General features: G+C 42.8%; 1 protein-coding gene across 1 annotated transcript in view; it reads left to right on the plus strand.

Annotated features, from left to right (window-relative positions):
- LOC143031883 (putative N-acetylated-alpha-linked acidic dipeptidase) overlaps positions 1 to 17,500 on the plus strand; it is a 21,964-nt gene that overhangs the window by 3,040 nt on the left and 1,424 nt on the right. Inside the window, exons 2-13 of the mRNA XM_076196248.1 lie at positions 2,026 to 2,165; positions 4,525 to 4,681; positions 5,338 to 5,472; positions 7,137 to 7,306; positions 9,615 to 9,757; positions 11,602 to 11,782; positions 13,558 to 13,763; positions 14,120 to 14,334; positions 15,294 to 15,470; positions 15,565 to 15,820; positions 16,124 to 16,205; positions 16,940 to 17,032. Coding sequence (XP_076052363.1) covers positions 2,026 to 2,165; positions 4,525 to 4,681; positions 5,338 to 5,472; positions 7,137 to 7,306; positions 9,615 to 9,757; positions 11,602 to 11,782; positions 13,558 to 13,763; positions 14,120 to 14,334; positions 15,294 to 15,470; positions 15,565 to 15,820; positions 16,124 to 16,205; positions 16,940 to 17,032 — 1,955 coding nt within the window. The remainder of the gene's footprint in view (positions 1 to 2,025; positions 2,166 to 4,524; positions 4,682 to 5,337; positions 5,473 to 7,136; positions 7,307 to 9,614; positions 9,758 to 11,601; positions 11,783 to 13,557; positions 13,764 to 14,119; positions 14,335 to 15,293; positions 15,471 to 15,564; positions 15,821 to 16,123; positions 16,206 to 16,939; positions 17,033 to 17,500) is intronic.

A 17,500-nucleotide genomic window follows, 5' to 3' on the forward strand; every position in this document is an offset into this window, starting at 1 on the left:
TATAGTTTTATTACTGTACTCGGCTAATTTCTCATCAAAAAGGGGGGGGTCTTTTTTCGATTTCAAGTATGAATTTCTCACTGTCAAAATAGTCAGCGTTAACACACGACATCATGCTTGTACAGACCCCAAATGCACACTGAAACAAAATCTCAGCCGCTACACAGAAGCGGCAGTTTAACCTCTCATGCGCTTACCGATACACGTTTCAACTTGTTATATATTTGACAGCGACAACCGCGCCGCCTACAAAATAGAACCAGTTGCGTTTTTAAAACAGTAGCTGTTACTTAACCGCTAATGCGCGCAATTCCATTAAAAGTAGTGTGTTCTATAAAAACGGCTAAACAGCCGCAGCGGTTGAGCGGCTAAACAGCCTCTCGTGCGTCCGTAGCCTTACGGCGACTCTAGCCGCCGGAATCATTCCACTACTGAATGAACCAAACCACTTATCCATTTTAACCCAGTTCGCCCCGTAGACTGAATGAGCTCATCTTGTATTTGCCACGACAAAATGTGGTGCGGAATATAAGGTACTAACCTTTACATTGTGTTTTATGATATGAGTAATCCATTCAGGCTGCCACCCGACGACTCTAACCAGCTGAGCACCCTCCCTATTCCTCTCTAAGAGTGTCAGATAAAGAGACTAAAGCCACAAACGACCCAACAAGGCCTCATACCACCTCTCCCCGTTTACCTGTATACAACTCCAAATCTCATCACAGAGACCACTTCGATACGTTGACTCTTACGTAGGCATCATGAAGCGCAAATGGGTACACAAGGATAACTGCGTCGGCGTCTTGATTATACATATTTTGTAGCTGTACATGTGTTATCCCCCAGATTATGTGAACTGTTTTAGTCAAGTTGTCTGTGTTTATTAATACATACATATACCAAGGCTTTTTTCCCCTTACAAGGGAGGCAGCCAAAAAGAAAAAGGCATAAAATCATTCCCACCCATTCCATCCCTAAATACACTCCACTCCCCTCCACCCTCTCTCTTATCTTAGCACCTCCTGGATTGTGTTTATTAATACTCAGAGTAAAAGAGAACGAGTAATGCAACAATGACTTTATATTTTATAATGCGAGTAGTGTGATGAATCGTACATATGGCAGCCGATGCTGCGCGCCAGAATTTGAGTCGTAGTGTAGTGGATGTTATCTGGACAGACGAACCTCCGGCGGGAGCCTGAAAGGAGGGAGAAGGCTACTGTCGCTTTCGTCCGAATCTTAACCCTTTAAACTCCGATGACAAGATTCTTGTCATTTGGTCAAATAAAATAAAAAATCATAAAACACCAAAATGTTTGATCAAACACCAGAAAAATATGACGTCAGTCCTCGCGCGGTCAAGCCGCATCAGATGATATTCGGATGTACGGGCCGGCGCGAGGCCTACCATATCCGGTTTTTCGTATCTACACCACAAGCGGCTGACATGAGTTGAATGGGTTAAGTGCTATAATTAACCGTTGCCATGGAGACCGGCTGCTGCTGCTGTTACTGCTACTACTAATACTAGACTTCGACCATGACAATGACTATGGCTATAACTATTACTATGGCTAAGACTAAAACTAAGACTACAACTATCCTACAAACGAGAACGTCTAATGCAGTGTTTCTTAACCTGGGTTCGATCAAACCCCAGGGGTTCGGTGAGTCAGTTTCCGGTGTTCGACGGTTCGGCGCATTTCTGAATTTGTCTCTGAGAGGCAACAGCAAAAGTCACCTTGATTTGCAGCAAATATTCATTATGTTTTTGTTTTATGTGAAATTCATGTTGTGTTGTTTTTGTTCTTTGAACACAGTGATTTCGTGTGCAAATGATCCATGGTGTAGTTTGTGCACTAATACAGTATATAGTTTCTATGTTCTGAATTTGAAGGAAAAAAAACACGTTTTATTTTTCCAACTACGAAGGGTTCGATGAATGCATGTATGAAACTTGCGGGGTTCAGTACCTCCAACAAGGTTAAGAACCACTGGTCTAATGCATATATTCTCCCGCAGGAAGAGTCTTTATGTGACAGGAGAGAATCGTGTTCCAACTACAGCTGGAAGAGACCGTCAGGAGACGACGATCTCTTTGGGGATGCGGGAGAAGAGATCCTCTACGAGATGAAAGCGGAGAACATTGAGAAATATCTGAGGTTTGTGGCCATACTTGTCAACGGGGAGTCCCAGGATAAAAAGTAGGCCTTATGTAAAGGTGATATAAAGGCGCATCTTGTTGTGATAAACAGGTTAGTCGTTCCCCCACCCCTCCTTGCATGTTTTATTTAAGATGAGTAAAAGCAGCAACGACTGCAACAACACTGTAGGAAAGAGGCCAAACGCAGAGTATGGGAGTCCAGTAGATTTGATGTTTGGCCTCTTTCCTACAATGTTTTATTTATTTGTCACCGCTTCATAACTACCCAGTTATGAACGTACAAGACAACCCGATGTTCACACACGTTCATTCGCGTCGTCCTTCCTTTAATTCACTTGAGTCTATATTGAACTCTTTTTATTATGGCCGCCACCAGACGATTTCAATTAATAGAAGGAAGCTGTCGTAGATGGCAAAAGGCTAATCAATTAAAGCCTACTGGAACAAATTTATAACCTCTAGGGATTTTGCTGCTGTTAATCCTACACAACTTTATCAAGCTGAAAGGATCCAACAGGAAAAAAAAAAGTTATAAAAACAACTTGATTATTTGATCTTGACTGATCCTTTTTCTAAATACACATATGTATGTATACACATACAAATATATATATACATACGAAGACCTGGAGTCTGAGATCCATGTCGGGGAACAGAGTAAAGCACCACACTCCATTAGAAGGGTTTATTAAGCTCGACGTTTCGACTCCCATCTAGGATTCGTCTTCAGGGGTGTAGTGCAGTGGTTCTTAACCTGGGGTACCTGTACCCCCAAGGGGTACGAAACCTTAAACCTGGGGGTATGAGACAAGATAGCCAGTGCAATGATACTGTATATTTTCCATGAGAAAGCAAACCAAGGTTTGTATCGCTAATCCTTTTCATATGTTTGCATTGTATTTAAATTGGATGGGGATGCGTGAATTTTTTCAGAGATGCCAAGGGGTACGGGCACTGAAAAAGGTTAAGAACCACTGGTGTAGTGGGTTCTATACAGTAAACTCATATTCTATATGGTCCGGGATTCAACTGGGAGAAGACCCTGGTGAAGCCCTCGCTCCGTCAATGATGCAGTTTACCGCACAGGCTGCACTGACTGTGAAAAAGAGTACACAGGGGAAACGCAGAAGAAAATAGATACAAAGATAGCAGAACACCAACGAGCAGTGAGACGAGAGGACCCGAAATTTGCTCTATACAACCATACATCAGATCGCCAACACACCATCGACTGGGACGGAGCCAATATAATACACAGAGACAACAACAAAAAGAACAGACTATTTCTTAAAGCATGGGAGACCAAAGACAACTGCATAAACAGGAACATTGACCTCGATCCAATCTATCTAGGGACTAGGAGCGCGACATCACATTGGGTTAATAATATCTAGTATTTCTATATTCATATTTCTAACAATGTGTCCTAGTTTTTATTTTATTTCATTTTATTTATTTTCTTTCTCGTCTTTTATCAACTAGATCCTTCTCTGGGTTCCATCCCATTTAGCACCTGGCAACCTGTTTTCGGTGATCAGTTGGTTCCCACTCGTCAAATTCCCCACCAAACAATTCCCGTGTTTTTTAAGTTCAACTCCCCTTTTCCATTTTTACTTATCACTATACTCTTTGTTTTATTTCATCACTGTGGTTTGCTTTATTCTACTTCAGTTGGTTTTGTCCGGGTCTCGGTTACCATTTCGCTTCCTATTTTGCATGGGCGTTTTATGACATTTGGTTACAAGGATTATGACACCCCTAGTTCCCACTAACTAACAGACACTTTCCTTTTCCAGTTACAACATTTCTTTACATTGTTTAGTTAACTGAAATCCCGATGTTGGTCCTGTTCACACTGCTCATATGTGTCAAATGTATTCCACATGTGTGACCAGTTGTCCCTTCATACTGGACACTTGGTCCGCCACCTTGGTTTGGTTATACAGTCATCCCCCTTTTTAGATTTTTTGTCTCTCATGTTACCTTTTTGTTTCAGTTTTATTGTGTATTAATCTTATTGTGTTTCTTTGTATTTTAGTTAATTAAATTGTACACAGTTTGTCGGGATTAACGGAGCATGGTTTTCACCAAGGTCCTTTTCTAGTTTGTATCCCAGACTACATAAAATACGAGTTCACTGTATGTAACCCACAACACCCCTGAAGACGATTTCTAGACGGAAGTCGAAACGTTGGGCTTAATAAGCCCTTCTAATCGAGTCGGGTGCTTTACTCTCTTCCTCGATATATGCATATATATACGTATATGCACGATTTGCACCAGAACCCGTAAAAAATGCATATACAACAGACCTAAGGAAACTTGCGCAGTTGATACTATGCTCCTTCTCACCACAGGTACCTGACGAGCCAAGGGCACATGGCAGGCACCAAGCAGGACCTCGAGCAGGCAGAGTTCTTGAGGAAGCTCTGGATCGAGCAGGGACTAGACCAGGCCTTCCTCCAGCCTTACAATGTTCAACTCTCCCATCCTGACCCCGAAAAGCCTAACAAGGTTTGTTTTTACTCTTCTTTTTTATCTATTTATTTATTTCCTTATCTATTTATTTATTTGTTTATCTATTTATTTTATTCTTTTGTTATTTATTTTATTTGTTTATTTATTTATCTTTTTTTCTATCTGACTTTGTCTTCTTGTACATTCGACATCGCTATAGAATAAAAGGTCAATGATCGGAGTGCTTTGCATACATTTTGAGATAAGTTTGTGCTTGCATCGGAATGAAAACTGTATACACAAACACATATTTCACCCATTAGGGTATTCATGTTGTATGTTTGAATATAAGCTAAGAATGTGCTCAGTACTTAATACACAATATTATAATATATAAAAATGTATATGAATATATAAATACGCACGTGCGTATGCATGTGTGTACGTGCGTATGTATGCATATATATATATATATATATATATATATATATATATACATATATATACATATATAATATATACATGTGTGTGTGTGTGTGTGTGTGTGTGTGTGTGTGTGTGTGTGTGTGTGTGTGTGTGTGTGTGTGTGTGTGTGTGTGTTCGTGTGTGTATATGCATCCATGTTTGTGTGTATGTATGGTTGTTTGTGTGTTTGAATATGTGTTCACTTATTACGTAAGCATGTTTTTATTTCTTTGCTTACCCATTGACAGGTTTATCTGATGGACGAGAACGGAAAGGTAAAATTCACTTCCTCGATCCTGGAAGAACCTCTGCATGGTCACAACTACGACGAGTCCATTCCTCACGGGTTCCTGGCCTTCTCCCCGGCCGGGACCATCGTTACCGTAAGAACGTCTTCCGCTTTGTCCAAATGCGTTGAATGGGACTTGACCCCTCCCACACGATGACGCCCACGCAGGCGTCATGAGGCGCGCGTGGGTATATGAGAATCCCGGCGTTGGTGTATTGATTATATTTATTTTGTAGTTGTACCTGAATGACCCCCATATAATGTGAACTGGCTGGATCATATTTTCTGTAGTTGTTAATATTCACAGTGAAAGAGAAAAGGTAATACAGCTATAACTTATGTTTCATAGTACACTAGGCAGCTCGTGCTGCCCGCGAGAAGGATTACAAAGGATTACAAAGGCGGAGCATGCCGACTGGAGACCTTTTGATCCATATCTAGGTCGGATGAAAAAATATATATATATATATATATATATATCATATTAATAATAAATTAAAACTATAATAATGTAAAAATAGCAAATAAAATACATAAATAAATGCATAGGTATAGTTGAATAACAAACAAACAGGTAAATAGTAAATGATTATAATTTGACATATAACTAATAATAAATGAAAATCAGACAGACAAATTATAACAAAACAAAAACAAATAATATAACATAAATTATAATCATTACAGCATCTTACTTAGGTATTTATCTAAATGATTCTTAAAGCTTCGAACTGAACTACATTGCACTACCTGTGCAGGAAGTTTATTCCATTCATTAACTACACGGTTGGCAAAGTTGTTTCTACCTACTTCCAAATTGAATCTATTTCCGGACAGTTTGAGACCATTGTTTCTTGTCTGATTCTCATTCAATGTGAAAATTTGGTCACTTTTGATGTTGTCAATTCCCTTTAAAATCTTAAAGACCTGTATCAAGTCACCTCTGAGTCTACGCTTTTTTAGGGAAAACAGATTCATGTGCTTAAGTCGATTTTCGTACGATTTATTTTTGATATTTGGAATCAGTTTTGTGGCTCGCCGTTGTACTTTTTCCAGTCTGTCAATGTCTTTAATGAGATTCGGTGACCATACGGAAACAGCATATTTTACTCGAATTGAAGAGGCTAAAACCGACAGAGAAACAAGTGGAGACCTCTAGAGAAAGGAGGCAAAAGGAAATAGGTAGCTTTTACATGTACACACAAACACACACACATTACGGCTCGAGGGCGCAGTGGTAGCGTTCGCAACTGCTAACTCAGCGGTCCGAGTTCGAATTCCGCCCAGGGCTGAAATTTCAGTATCGCTGCGCTGGGAATCGTTACTTCAACTCTTGTGGGCGGGGAGATGGGGTGTGTGTGCGTGTAAGGTCACACATATTTATATTACAACATGCATTGAATGGACCCCAGTATATAGATTTTCATCTTATCAACAAAATTAATGTTTTCAATTTTAATTCCTTGCAAACACGATCGAGACTAAGCTCCCATAGAGCTCCTTCTTAGCCTCGATCTTGTTTGCATGGAACTGGAATTAAAATGGAAAAACCTAATGTGGTTAATAAGATATATATATATATATATATATATAGATAGATAGATAGATAGATATACATATATATATATACAAATATATACATATGTATAAATACATATGAATATTATGCATACATCCCTATAGAGAAAAAAAATTAAATGATCTTCCAGTTCTGATTCCTTTGGAACATTCTCCCTTCTTTCTCTCTCTCAAAAAAAGGAAGAACTCGTCTACGCGAACTACGGACTCTTCAGCGACTTCGAGGAACTGGAGCGCTTGGGCCTCAGCCCCCGAGGTCGCGTGGTCATCGTCCGCTTAGGGAAGGTCTTCAGAGGCGACAAGGTCCTCAACGCTGAGCGTTTCGGCGCCGCTGGAGTGATCCTCTACACGTGGGTATAGTCTACAACGACGATTTTCCTTTCTCGTACTCCAGGGAACGTTTGATCGTAGTTTTATTTCTTGTGTTTTCTGTAAATGTGGCTCCACAAAACCAGATCACACACACACACACACACACACACACACACACACACACACACACACACCTTGTATTGTGCAAAAACAATACAAGAATTTAAGAGCAAATTAGATATAGCGAGATACAGAGGCGGGATACCACGAGCGTAGCTCTCCTTCCCTTAAGATACAACTAGGTAAACACACACACACACACACACACACACACACACACACACACACACACACACACACACACACACACACACAGTGGTGTTCAACTAGATTGCCAATGATAGGTGAACTAGATCAGTTGTTTTCTAAATAACACGTTGACAAAGATCAAACGGAATTTCCATTGGAAAATCTCAAAGCCAGGTCATAATTAAACTTAACTAGTTCTCAATGAGAATTTCTTGATTCATGGGGTGCCTTAGCTCTCATAAAAAATAATATAATATTTCTTATTATTTGTCTAAATGTGACTGATAATACCGCGAACCAAGACTTAACGAAAATGTGTATTTATCACTTTTTTCTGCTTCATTAATGCTAGCAGCTCGAAGAATTGGCCGGTAAAGCTGGAATGACGAGCGGTGATAATTGGTGCTAAAATGAGTCATCTGCAGCGGATGGTGCTGGTGGGTGTGGTGCAGCAGCGGAGTTTCTTGAGTCGCGGGTGTGTATACAACACCTGCATGTTGGTCCTGGGAACTCCACTACACCCGAATCACCCTTCCTTCCCTTCCCCCAGGAGTCTTCGTTCTCGTCACACTCCCCGCCTTCGGATCCGTGGAGTCAGTAGCATCCCCTTTCCTGACGCTGATCTACACGTGCTCGATCGTCTTCAGTAGGCCATTCTGACTGGAACCACGGGTGGAAGATGGAGGACTTCATTAAGTCCGTATTGTCCCATCAGGCGTCCGGTTTGTCCGCCAGAAAGGCTCTTCTTCATCGACGCGCAGATGCTCCAACAGTTTCCGAGACGAGAACAAGCGCACAGTCGGCACCTCAACACTAATGCCGACATCACCTCGGAGGATAACTAACGCTTGGCCAACCATTTCAGGAGCACGGTGCACTCTTAAAGCAATCCCCATCGGATTATATTCAATAGGAGCGAGCTGAAGGCACTCCCGAGGCTGTTGACTGCCGTCTGGCCAGCGATGATGACTTTTCTTGTAGCATCGTTGTAGGAGTTCCTCATGAGCAGCCTGAAACTCACCACGCGTTCCGTCGTGCCACAGCCGGATACGCTGCGAGGCAAAACATTCCCGTTCACATCTCTGTATAGTCTTGAACCTGGAGTTGGCGAGATTGTAAAAAACGCATCTATCCACGTCATCAGCAGCTAGAAGGTTTCAGTGTCTCTAAGTGTACTACACTCGCGTCTACGCACACACACACACAAACACGCGCGCCCACACACTCACACAAACACATATACACTCACACACACAATATACAGGTATTGGTGCACGGGTAGGCGTCGAAAGCTCGCGACGACGTAGACATAAGTTCGAACCCCGCTCAGAGTTTTAAAGTTTCACCAACTCTGCAAGTAGTTAATTTTTACTTTGATTTTAAGGGGATACAGTGTATGACCTAGGTCACGGCATTGACCAAAGATAAATATGTACACAAGTTCTCATCCGGGAGGGTATTAGCTATCGACTGCGAGTTCAGCACGTAACCCAAGACTATGAAGAACAAATCCACACGGGCGCGCGTTCACACACACACACACACACTGGTTGAAGGGACAAGAGCAGCCTTTCCAGCACACTGGGTGTGGCGATGGTGTAAGGCCTGCCCAGGATTGTACAACACGACTGTGATCAGAAAAATTATGGTTTGAACCAAAGTCAGAGAGACAGAGACAGACAGACAGACAAAGAAACAGACATACAGACAGTGAGACAAACAGGGAGAGACAGACAGAAACAGAGACAGAGATAGACAGAGAGACAAATAAACAGACAGACAGGGAGACAAACAGGGAGACTGACAGGCAGACGGAGACAGACAGACCGACAAAGAAACAGACAGGTAGGGAGACAGAGAGAGAGAGAGAGAGAGAGAGAGAGAGAGAGAGAGAGAGAGATGGGGAGAGAGAGAAATAGGAGACTGCCGTAGTGCCGCAAAACTCGCTAAGGCGAACAGTGTTATCATTTATATTTACCTATTGTAAGTCATTGTAAACCTGACCTACATACCTCACCCATCTACGTTTCCCCACAGAGACCCTTCAGACTACCATCCTGATGCCGAGTTGGGTGCTCCATCGTACCCGAAGTCGATCTGGCTCCCAGGGTCGGGTATTCAGCGAGGATCTATCCTCTGGCACGATGGAGACCCAACCACACCCAATTACCCAGCCATCGGTAAGACGACTTCCAGGCTACTTGTTATCCAAACTAATGCCTACTCTTATGGTATGCTATTCATTAAATGATTCTACACTTATTGGACTATGGACTACCTAGTCACTGTCAAGTCCCTGCTAGCACTTGTCACGTGCTGGCCTTGGTTCGAGTCCTAGGGCGTACCACGTTTCAATTTCTGCATGCGCCTCCATGGTATTTCCGATGTTGATGGCTTAGAATAAAAGCGCAACGTGGTTGATAAAAATGACTTGACAGTGACTAAGTAGTCCATAGTTGTAGGAGAGGAAGAGATGTCTGTATGAAAATGAAAGGATAGTTGTGTATACTCGTAAAAGAAGGCTATTGCCACCGGGCGATTCTTGGAGATATTTGTTGAGTGATGTCGTGGCTCAGGAGGAGTGGGCAGGAGACTACACTTATTGTGGTGGAGTCCTTGGAGCTCCTGGTTGTAGCCTTCGAGTCCGTACACTCCTAGGCGAGACCACTCGAATCTCCTGGTCTCCTGGGCTAAGACAAGGTTCAGGTGTTTGTGGGTTTACTGGATAGTATAGCTAAGTCTCTGTATATGGCGAGTACACTGAAGTCTTAGAAAGATTCACATGCTTTGGTAGTGTAATGCATAACACTGGTGGATCGGCATAGGTTCTTCGCCTTCCTTCTACTCTGAACCGGTGTAGCCGGTTCAAGTGACTCCCCGTTTCAAAAGACTCCCCCAGTCAGATCAACCTAGGTTCAGACGACTCCCCGTCACTTGAAACTAGTTTCAGACGACTCCCCACCCGTTTGAAATGACTCCACATTCGAATGAACCTAGTTTGAGATGACTCCCCATTCGAATGAACCTAGTTTGAAATGACTACACATTCGTTATTGCTGCAATGGACTTTAATACTGAAATGGACGAGGTGGAAGAGTTTCTGCGGTCAAAAAATCAAGCATCCAATAATGGGAGTCATTTCAACCTGATGGGGAGTCATTTGAAACCAGTTTCAGTTAACTGGGGAGTGTTGTCAATCTAGTTTCATTTAACTGGGGAGTGTTTTCAAACTAGGTTCAGGAGACTCCGGGAGTCATGTTTTGGGGGAGTGTCCTCAAACGTCTACACCGGCGTGCCCAAGATGTTATGGACTCGCTTAACCAGAACATATGACAATATCGACATTTATGTAGGAAGACTATATTATGACAAATAAGATTGAAGGTGAAAGAAGTAGACGAGGAGTAAAGGGAGAATTTCACGCCTTAACGTTTCGACCCGCAGGGTCTTGATCACAAAGCTTTGTGATCAAGACCCTGCGGGTCGAAACGTTAAGGCGTGAAATTCTCCCTTTACTCCTCGTCTACTTCTTTCACCTTCAATCTTATGTAGGAAGACCAAGATCCGAATATATTTAAGTCGTTTGCACTCCCTATCTTCCAGCACGGCTGTAAGAAACGGCAATTGCATATTGACTTTAAGAGGCATCTCGACGTCTTTGGTACCAGATTCTTTCTGAGAATCTTGGAGACATTGCTGGTATGACTTAGTATCAAAATAGCAACTGCTCCTTGAGACTCTATCAAGGCCTGTTACCATCGTTATTTGTGAGCTTCAGCTCCGTCTATGTTGCTTTATATTGACAGTCACGCATTCCTGATGCTGATCCCTCATACAGGAGGATCTTCAAAACGAGCCAACCCTTGGTGGGCAAGAAACCTTTTTGGGATAGGAAGGGTGTGTACGTGGGGGACTTCCGTGGGAAAAATGTAGGGAATGACGTCAACGTATAATGTCCACATGGACTGCATCAAAAGTCAAACCAGTTTACGCAGACGCCATCAGTTTGAATTCCCCTCAACAGATGGCGCCTACCGCCTTCCCGAGAACGAGACGGACGTGCCTAAGATCCCGGTCCACGTTCTCAGCTACAACGACGCCCGCAAGCTCTTGGCAGTCATGGGCGGCCCCAAAGCCCCCCAGGATTGGCAGGGGCGGCTCAACCTCACATACAACCTCGGTCCACAACTGGCTAGAGAAGGATGGTGAGTACAAAGTCGTAGTATTGTCCTGTATGCTTTCGAACCACAGTGAAAATCATATATCGAAGTAGGCTAGAATTATCCATGACTAAATATCTATTTATAATATTTTCGTATGGTAACGTTTTATGATGCAACTTCCTCCACTGAAATGACGTCAAAATACGTCACAGATTATGACGCCATAGATTTAGACCAAGCGGGAAATCCCCCCCCCCCCGAGTATTGGAACTCGGTGCCTATGGTGTTCTCCACAGGTTTATAAGAAAATCCACTAACCGAAAACTAATAGAAGCTTCTCGATTCCATGTTTCAATCAGTGTCAAAATAATCCAAAGGAAGTTAATGAATGTAATTTCATAAACAGGATCTATAAGCTAACAGAATGAGAACCCCTGACATTGACTTTTTTCTATTATCATCAAAACGTTGTGATTGCCTCGTAAAACGATTTCAAGGATCATGTTTGCATCTTCATTAAAGCGGGTGATCCGAGTGTCTAAGAAACACTTTCCAAAAAATCCATGTGAACAAGTTGTATAGACACGGTAAAGGAAACATGGACTGGAGGTGAAGCTTTTATTCCTCGACTTTCTCAAAGTCGATAGACGAAACGTCAGGAATAAAAGCTTCACCTCCAGTCCATGTTTCCTTTACCGTGTCTATACAACTTTCCAAAAACTTTAACAATTTGACCGAAGACTTACGCTTCCGACCGCTTATTGTAAAGCGAAATGGTTATAAAGAAATCTTACAACACTAATACTTTAATGATGTGCATAGTTTTTTTTTCATTTAGCTTAGCGGAAACTGATTACAGACGATATCACATCAACCGTTGGAGTGACAGTACTGGCTAAATTCATACATATACTATAAGGAACTTTGATAAAATATGGGAAATTGTAATTCAGTAGAATAAGAGAACGTAACAACAACAACTCAGTAATACGCCTGTAATACTTCCTGCACGTCTTCCTACGCACACTCATAAACCTTGGTCTTCCCTGGTTTTCGTGACTTGACGTTGAACCGGAAGTCATACATACTGAATGGACTACGAATTACCTAGAAAAGGCCACCCGCTCGCACGAGATTGGTAGTTGTAGGAGAGGAAGAGAGGTCTGTATGCAAATGAAAAGATAGTTGTGTATGTTACATGGACTCGGAAATTTGCCTTACGAAGAGAGGCTTAGGCACCTAAACTTACACTCTCTGGAAAGACGCAGAGTGCGGGGTGATCTAATAGAAATGTTCAAGTGGATCAAAGGCTATGACAAGGGTGAAGCAAACAAGGTCATCATAATAAAACAACAGGGCAGGACTCGCAGTAATGGGTATAAACTGGACAAATTTAGATTTAAGAAGGAAATAGGCAAGAATTGGTTTACTAATAGGGTGGTCGATGAATGGAATAAACTTAGTAACCATGTAGTAAGCGCTGAAACTATCAGTTGTTTTAAAAAACGATTAGACAACTTTATGGATGGGGATGACAGGTGGTGATGGATACGGAGCTGCCTAGTGTAGGCCTTATGGTCTCTTGCAGTCTCCTTTATTCTTATGTTCTTATGTTCTTATGAAAGAGGGCTATTGCCACCGGGCGATTCTTAGGGATATCTATTGCGTGATGTCGAGGACTCAGGAGGGGTGGGCAGAAGACTTGGAGTTGGAGGCTGAAATCATTACAGTATATGTAACTGTGAGGTCGCTTTAGGGATATTCATTCAACAATAACATACTGAAGACTCCCTCTGAACCCTTCTGTCCCTCTTCAGGTCACTCAAACTGGAGGTCAACAACGTGAAACGCATTGTGCCGACCTACAACGTCATCGGAATGATCCGCGGCTCGGAGGAGCCGGACCGCTACGTCATCTACGGAAACCATCGAGACTCTTGGACCTTCGGTTCCTGTGACCCATCCTCCGCCACGGCCATCATGATGGAGATGGTCCGTTCTTACGGCCAAATGCTCAGGAAAGGTTCGTATCGTCAGGAGAAATTCGCTTTTCTCCTTTTTTTTTTTTTTTTTGCCACCTATAAAATGATGGCCGACCGAACTTGTTGAAAACAGTGTAACAAAAAGATAGAATTCAGTGAAATTTTAAATACACATTCAGAACTGATAAGAAAATATCGTAATAATTCATCTTCAAAACATTTTTTTTGTTTTTCTATTTAACAACATTGCTGGATTATGTTATACGTGTTTAACGTTAATCGGTAACGGAAATCTGAAGAGGTGTGTCCATTAAGTTAATCTTTACATATGCTAATCCAAATCCAAATCCAAATTCAAGTTTGTTTAACGTTAATCGACAACGTAAAACTGATGTAGGTTGGAGACCTCGCCGGTCCATCGTCTTCGGGTCTTGGGGCGCCGGCGAGTATGCCTTCTTCGGCACCACCGAGTGGATCGAGGAGTACCTCAAGGTCTTTGAGGCAAGAGCTGTGGCGCACTTGAACGTGGACCTTGCCGTCATCTACGCCTACAATATCCTCATCTCCGCAACGCCTATGCTCCATAAAGTCATTACAGAAGCCACGAAAAAGGTAAGACTCACAAACCTTAACTATTCTCTCTCTCTCTCTCTCTCTCTCTCTCTCTCTCTCTCTCTCTCTCTCTCTCTCTCTCTCTCTCTCTCTCTCTCTCTCTTTTTGTGGGAAGAAGTGAAATGGATACGTGTGACTGGAGCCATATCACTTTATAGAAAATGGTTGACTGGAGGAAAGATAATTTTTTCTTGTATTTTGTGGGCTATGATTCTTGGATTGTCCATCTTTCTTTTACCTATGAATTAACCTCTTATCTGTCGGCCGTCCTTCAGACAAAATTGCTTCGTTGCAGGGGGAATAAAACATAAAGGATGTGTAAAGCAGTTATAGTTAAACTCCTTTGGAAGAGAAATACCATTGCAGCTGCGATTGTGTGGGTGAATAGGGTCTTCCTCATGCACCCTATCTTGCACCCTCTCCCTCTCACACTTTCTCTTTCTTGGACCCTTCCCGCCTCAAACCCTCTCGCCCACGCAACTTGTTCTCCTCACATCCTCTTCCCCTCACCTTCTGTAGCCCACACCCTCTCCCACCTTGCACTCTCTCCCACCTTGCACTCTCTCCCACCTTGCACTCTCTCCCACCTTGCACTCTCTCCCACCTTGCACTCTCTCCCACCTTGCACTCTCTCCCACCTTGCACTCTCTCCCACCTTACATTCTCTTTCCTCTCACACTCTACCTTTCACCTTCTCATTTCTACCCTCTCCCTCGTTTTCTCCTTCTCCAGGTACTTTGTGAAAAAGTAACACTTGTTCTTCCATAATCACAGTCCAATACAAGGGATTCCAGCTTATACCGGGAAATTCTCAGCGACTGTCGGAGCCCTCAGCCTTGCCAGGGCAGTCATTGAGAACCGCTGAGAATTGAACCCAGGTTTTCATATTTAAGAGATATGATTAAACCCCTAAGCGCCATAAGGACGGACAGACTCTTACAAAATAGTCCCCTCCCCAGATCCCTGCACCTGATCCGTCCCTGGGATACAAAAATCTATGGGACCATTGGACTTCTCGCGTTAGGGCCGCCTCACCAGACCTCATGGACTACAACCTCGGTTCTATCAGCGAACACGCGCCCTTCTACCAGAAGATCGGCGTCCCTACATCGTACATGGTCTGGGAGATCAACTTCGTAAGTACCCAGGTCTTCCTCCGTTCGTTCTATGTAAAACGAAGAGTTACCTACTGCGTATGGGGGTGTCACCAGAGGAACTTCCTTCCTGCAGGAGGAGCTCGACTGGTCGGACTACCCTCTCTACCACTCGACCTACGAAGACTTCGAAATGATGAAGAACCACCTCGACCCGGACTTCAGCTACCATCTGGCCCTCGCGCGCCTATGGGCGCTGAAAGGCATCGGGCTCGCCGATTCTTTAATTCTTCCCATGGACCCCGAAGACGAAGTCGTCATGCACAAGAAGCTTCTGGCACAACTCGAAGACAAGTATGGAGAAGTTCTTAAGGAAAAGAGGATTTCGCTACGTAAGTACGATGATGCATTTTACTCTTTTTCTCCTGGAAGTTCGGGAAATTAAGATTCAGATGAATACGAATAAAGATAATCAACATTCTGTGATGTCTGTCAATAGGTCAATTCATATCCCTATACCTTTCGTACTTTCCCCTGCCTCACATCCTCTGCCTTCAGACCACCTATTTAATTACTTTTTTTCCGCATCCGACCTCGTTATGTAACGGAAGGTTTCTTTTCGAAGTGTTTTGTCGTTGTAGTTCAACGAGTGAGCACTAACGACATGACGTCATGGCTTGGGTCTTTCGTTCCAGGCCACCTAGAGTCCGTCATTGGTCGGTTCGAGGACACGGCAAAGAACTTCAACAGCCGGATAGCCGACACCGAAAAAATCAGGTAACATTAACATCTGTTGCCTCGAGTTTCACAAACTGCAAACCCTCACCCCAATACAGATGGCAAGGATTCTCGAAAATTTAGATTTAAGAGGGAAATAGGCACGAACTGATTTACTAATAGGATGGTCAACGAATGAATTAGTAATCATATAGTGAGCGCTGAAACTACCGGTTGTTTTAAGAAACGGTTGGACAACTTTATGGATGGGGATGACAGGTGGTAATGGACATGGAACTGCCTAGTGTAGGTCTTATAGTCTCTTACAATCTCCTTCATTCTTATGTCATTATGTTCCCCTTTAGATCTTTCAGGGTAGACATGCAAGAAGGGTAGATTTGTAATCATTGTATAGATCCGTCTCTTTGCAACCAACTACAAATGGGGGAGGAGACCAGTTGCAATTTCTGGGAATATATGAAAAAGTGTTAGGAGACGGTGTGGGGGTGGGAGGGGGAGATTGTGAAAGTAGACAGAGATCTACGGCCAGGTTTGGAGACAACAGGGTGATCGACCCTCGGGACCACACTCTCATTAGGTGAGAGTCCCAATGTTTTTTTTTTTTTGTTTTTTCAAACGTGCAAGACCAACTCTAGCAGGTAACTATCATTGGTCCCACAGATGAGTGAATTACTTAATAAACAAATAAATTAATGTATGGATGATATTAGTCAACTGATTAATTGATGTAAACAATCAACGTTCTGATTCCTTTCTTCTTCTGAACCACTCAGCCCCCTGGTGGCGAGGCAGCTCAACGACCAACTGATGCAACTGGAAAAGTGTTACATCGACAGCGAGGGACTTCCGCAGCGCCCTCATCTCAAGTACGTTCTCTCTCTCTCTCTCTCTCTCTCTCTCTCTCTCTCTCTCTCTTTCTCTCTCTCTATCTTTCTGTCTGCCTCTGTATCCCCCGTTTGTTTTCACTTGCTCTCTCTCTCTCTCTCTCTCTCACACACACACACACACACACACTCTTTCTCTATTTCTGATTTAAAATGGCAATCGCCGACAAATTAGTCAAAGTAGACATTATATGAGTATGAAACATTTATCAAAAATACGTTTTACTTGTTGAAGCTTTTTCAAGTACATGAAAAAGCTTCAATATGTGAAACGTTATACTTTTAATAAAAGATTCATTCCCATATAATGTCTACTCTGAACACTCCTTTTTCTCTCACTATATTTTGTGTGTGTGTGTGTGTGTGTGTGTGTGTGTGTGTGTGTGTGTGTGTGTGTGTGTGTGTGTGTGTGTGTGTGTGTGTGTGTGTGTGTGTGTGTGTGTGTGTGTG

The sequence above is a fragment of the Oratosquilla oratoria genome, chromosome 1 (assembly GCF_046742065.1).
Source record: "Oratosquilla oratoria isolate Oo_2021 chromosome 1, ASM4674206v1, whole genome shotgun sequence".
Taxonomy (NCBI): Eukaryota; Metazoa; Arthropoda; class Malacostraca; order Stomatopoda; family Squillidae; genus Oratosquilla; species Oratosquilla oratoria.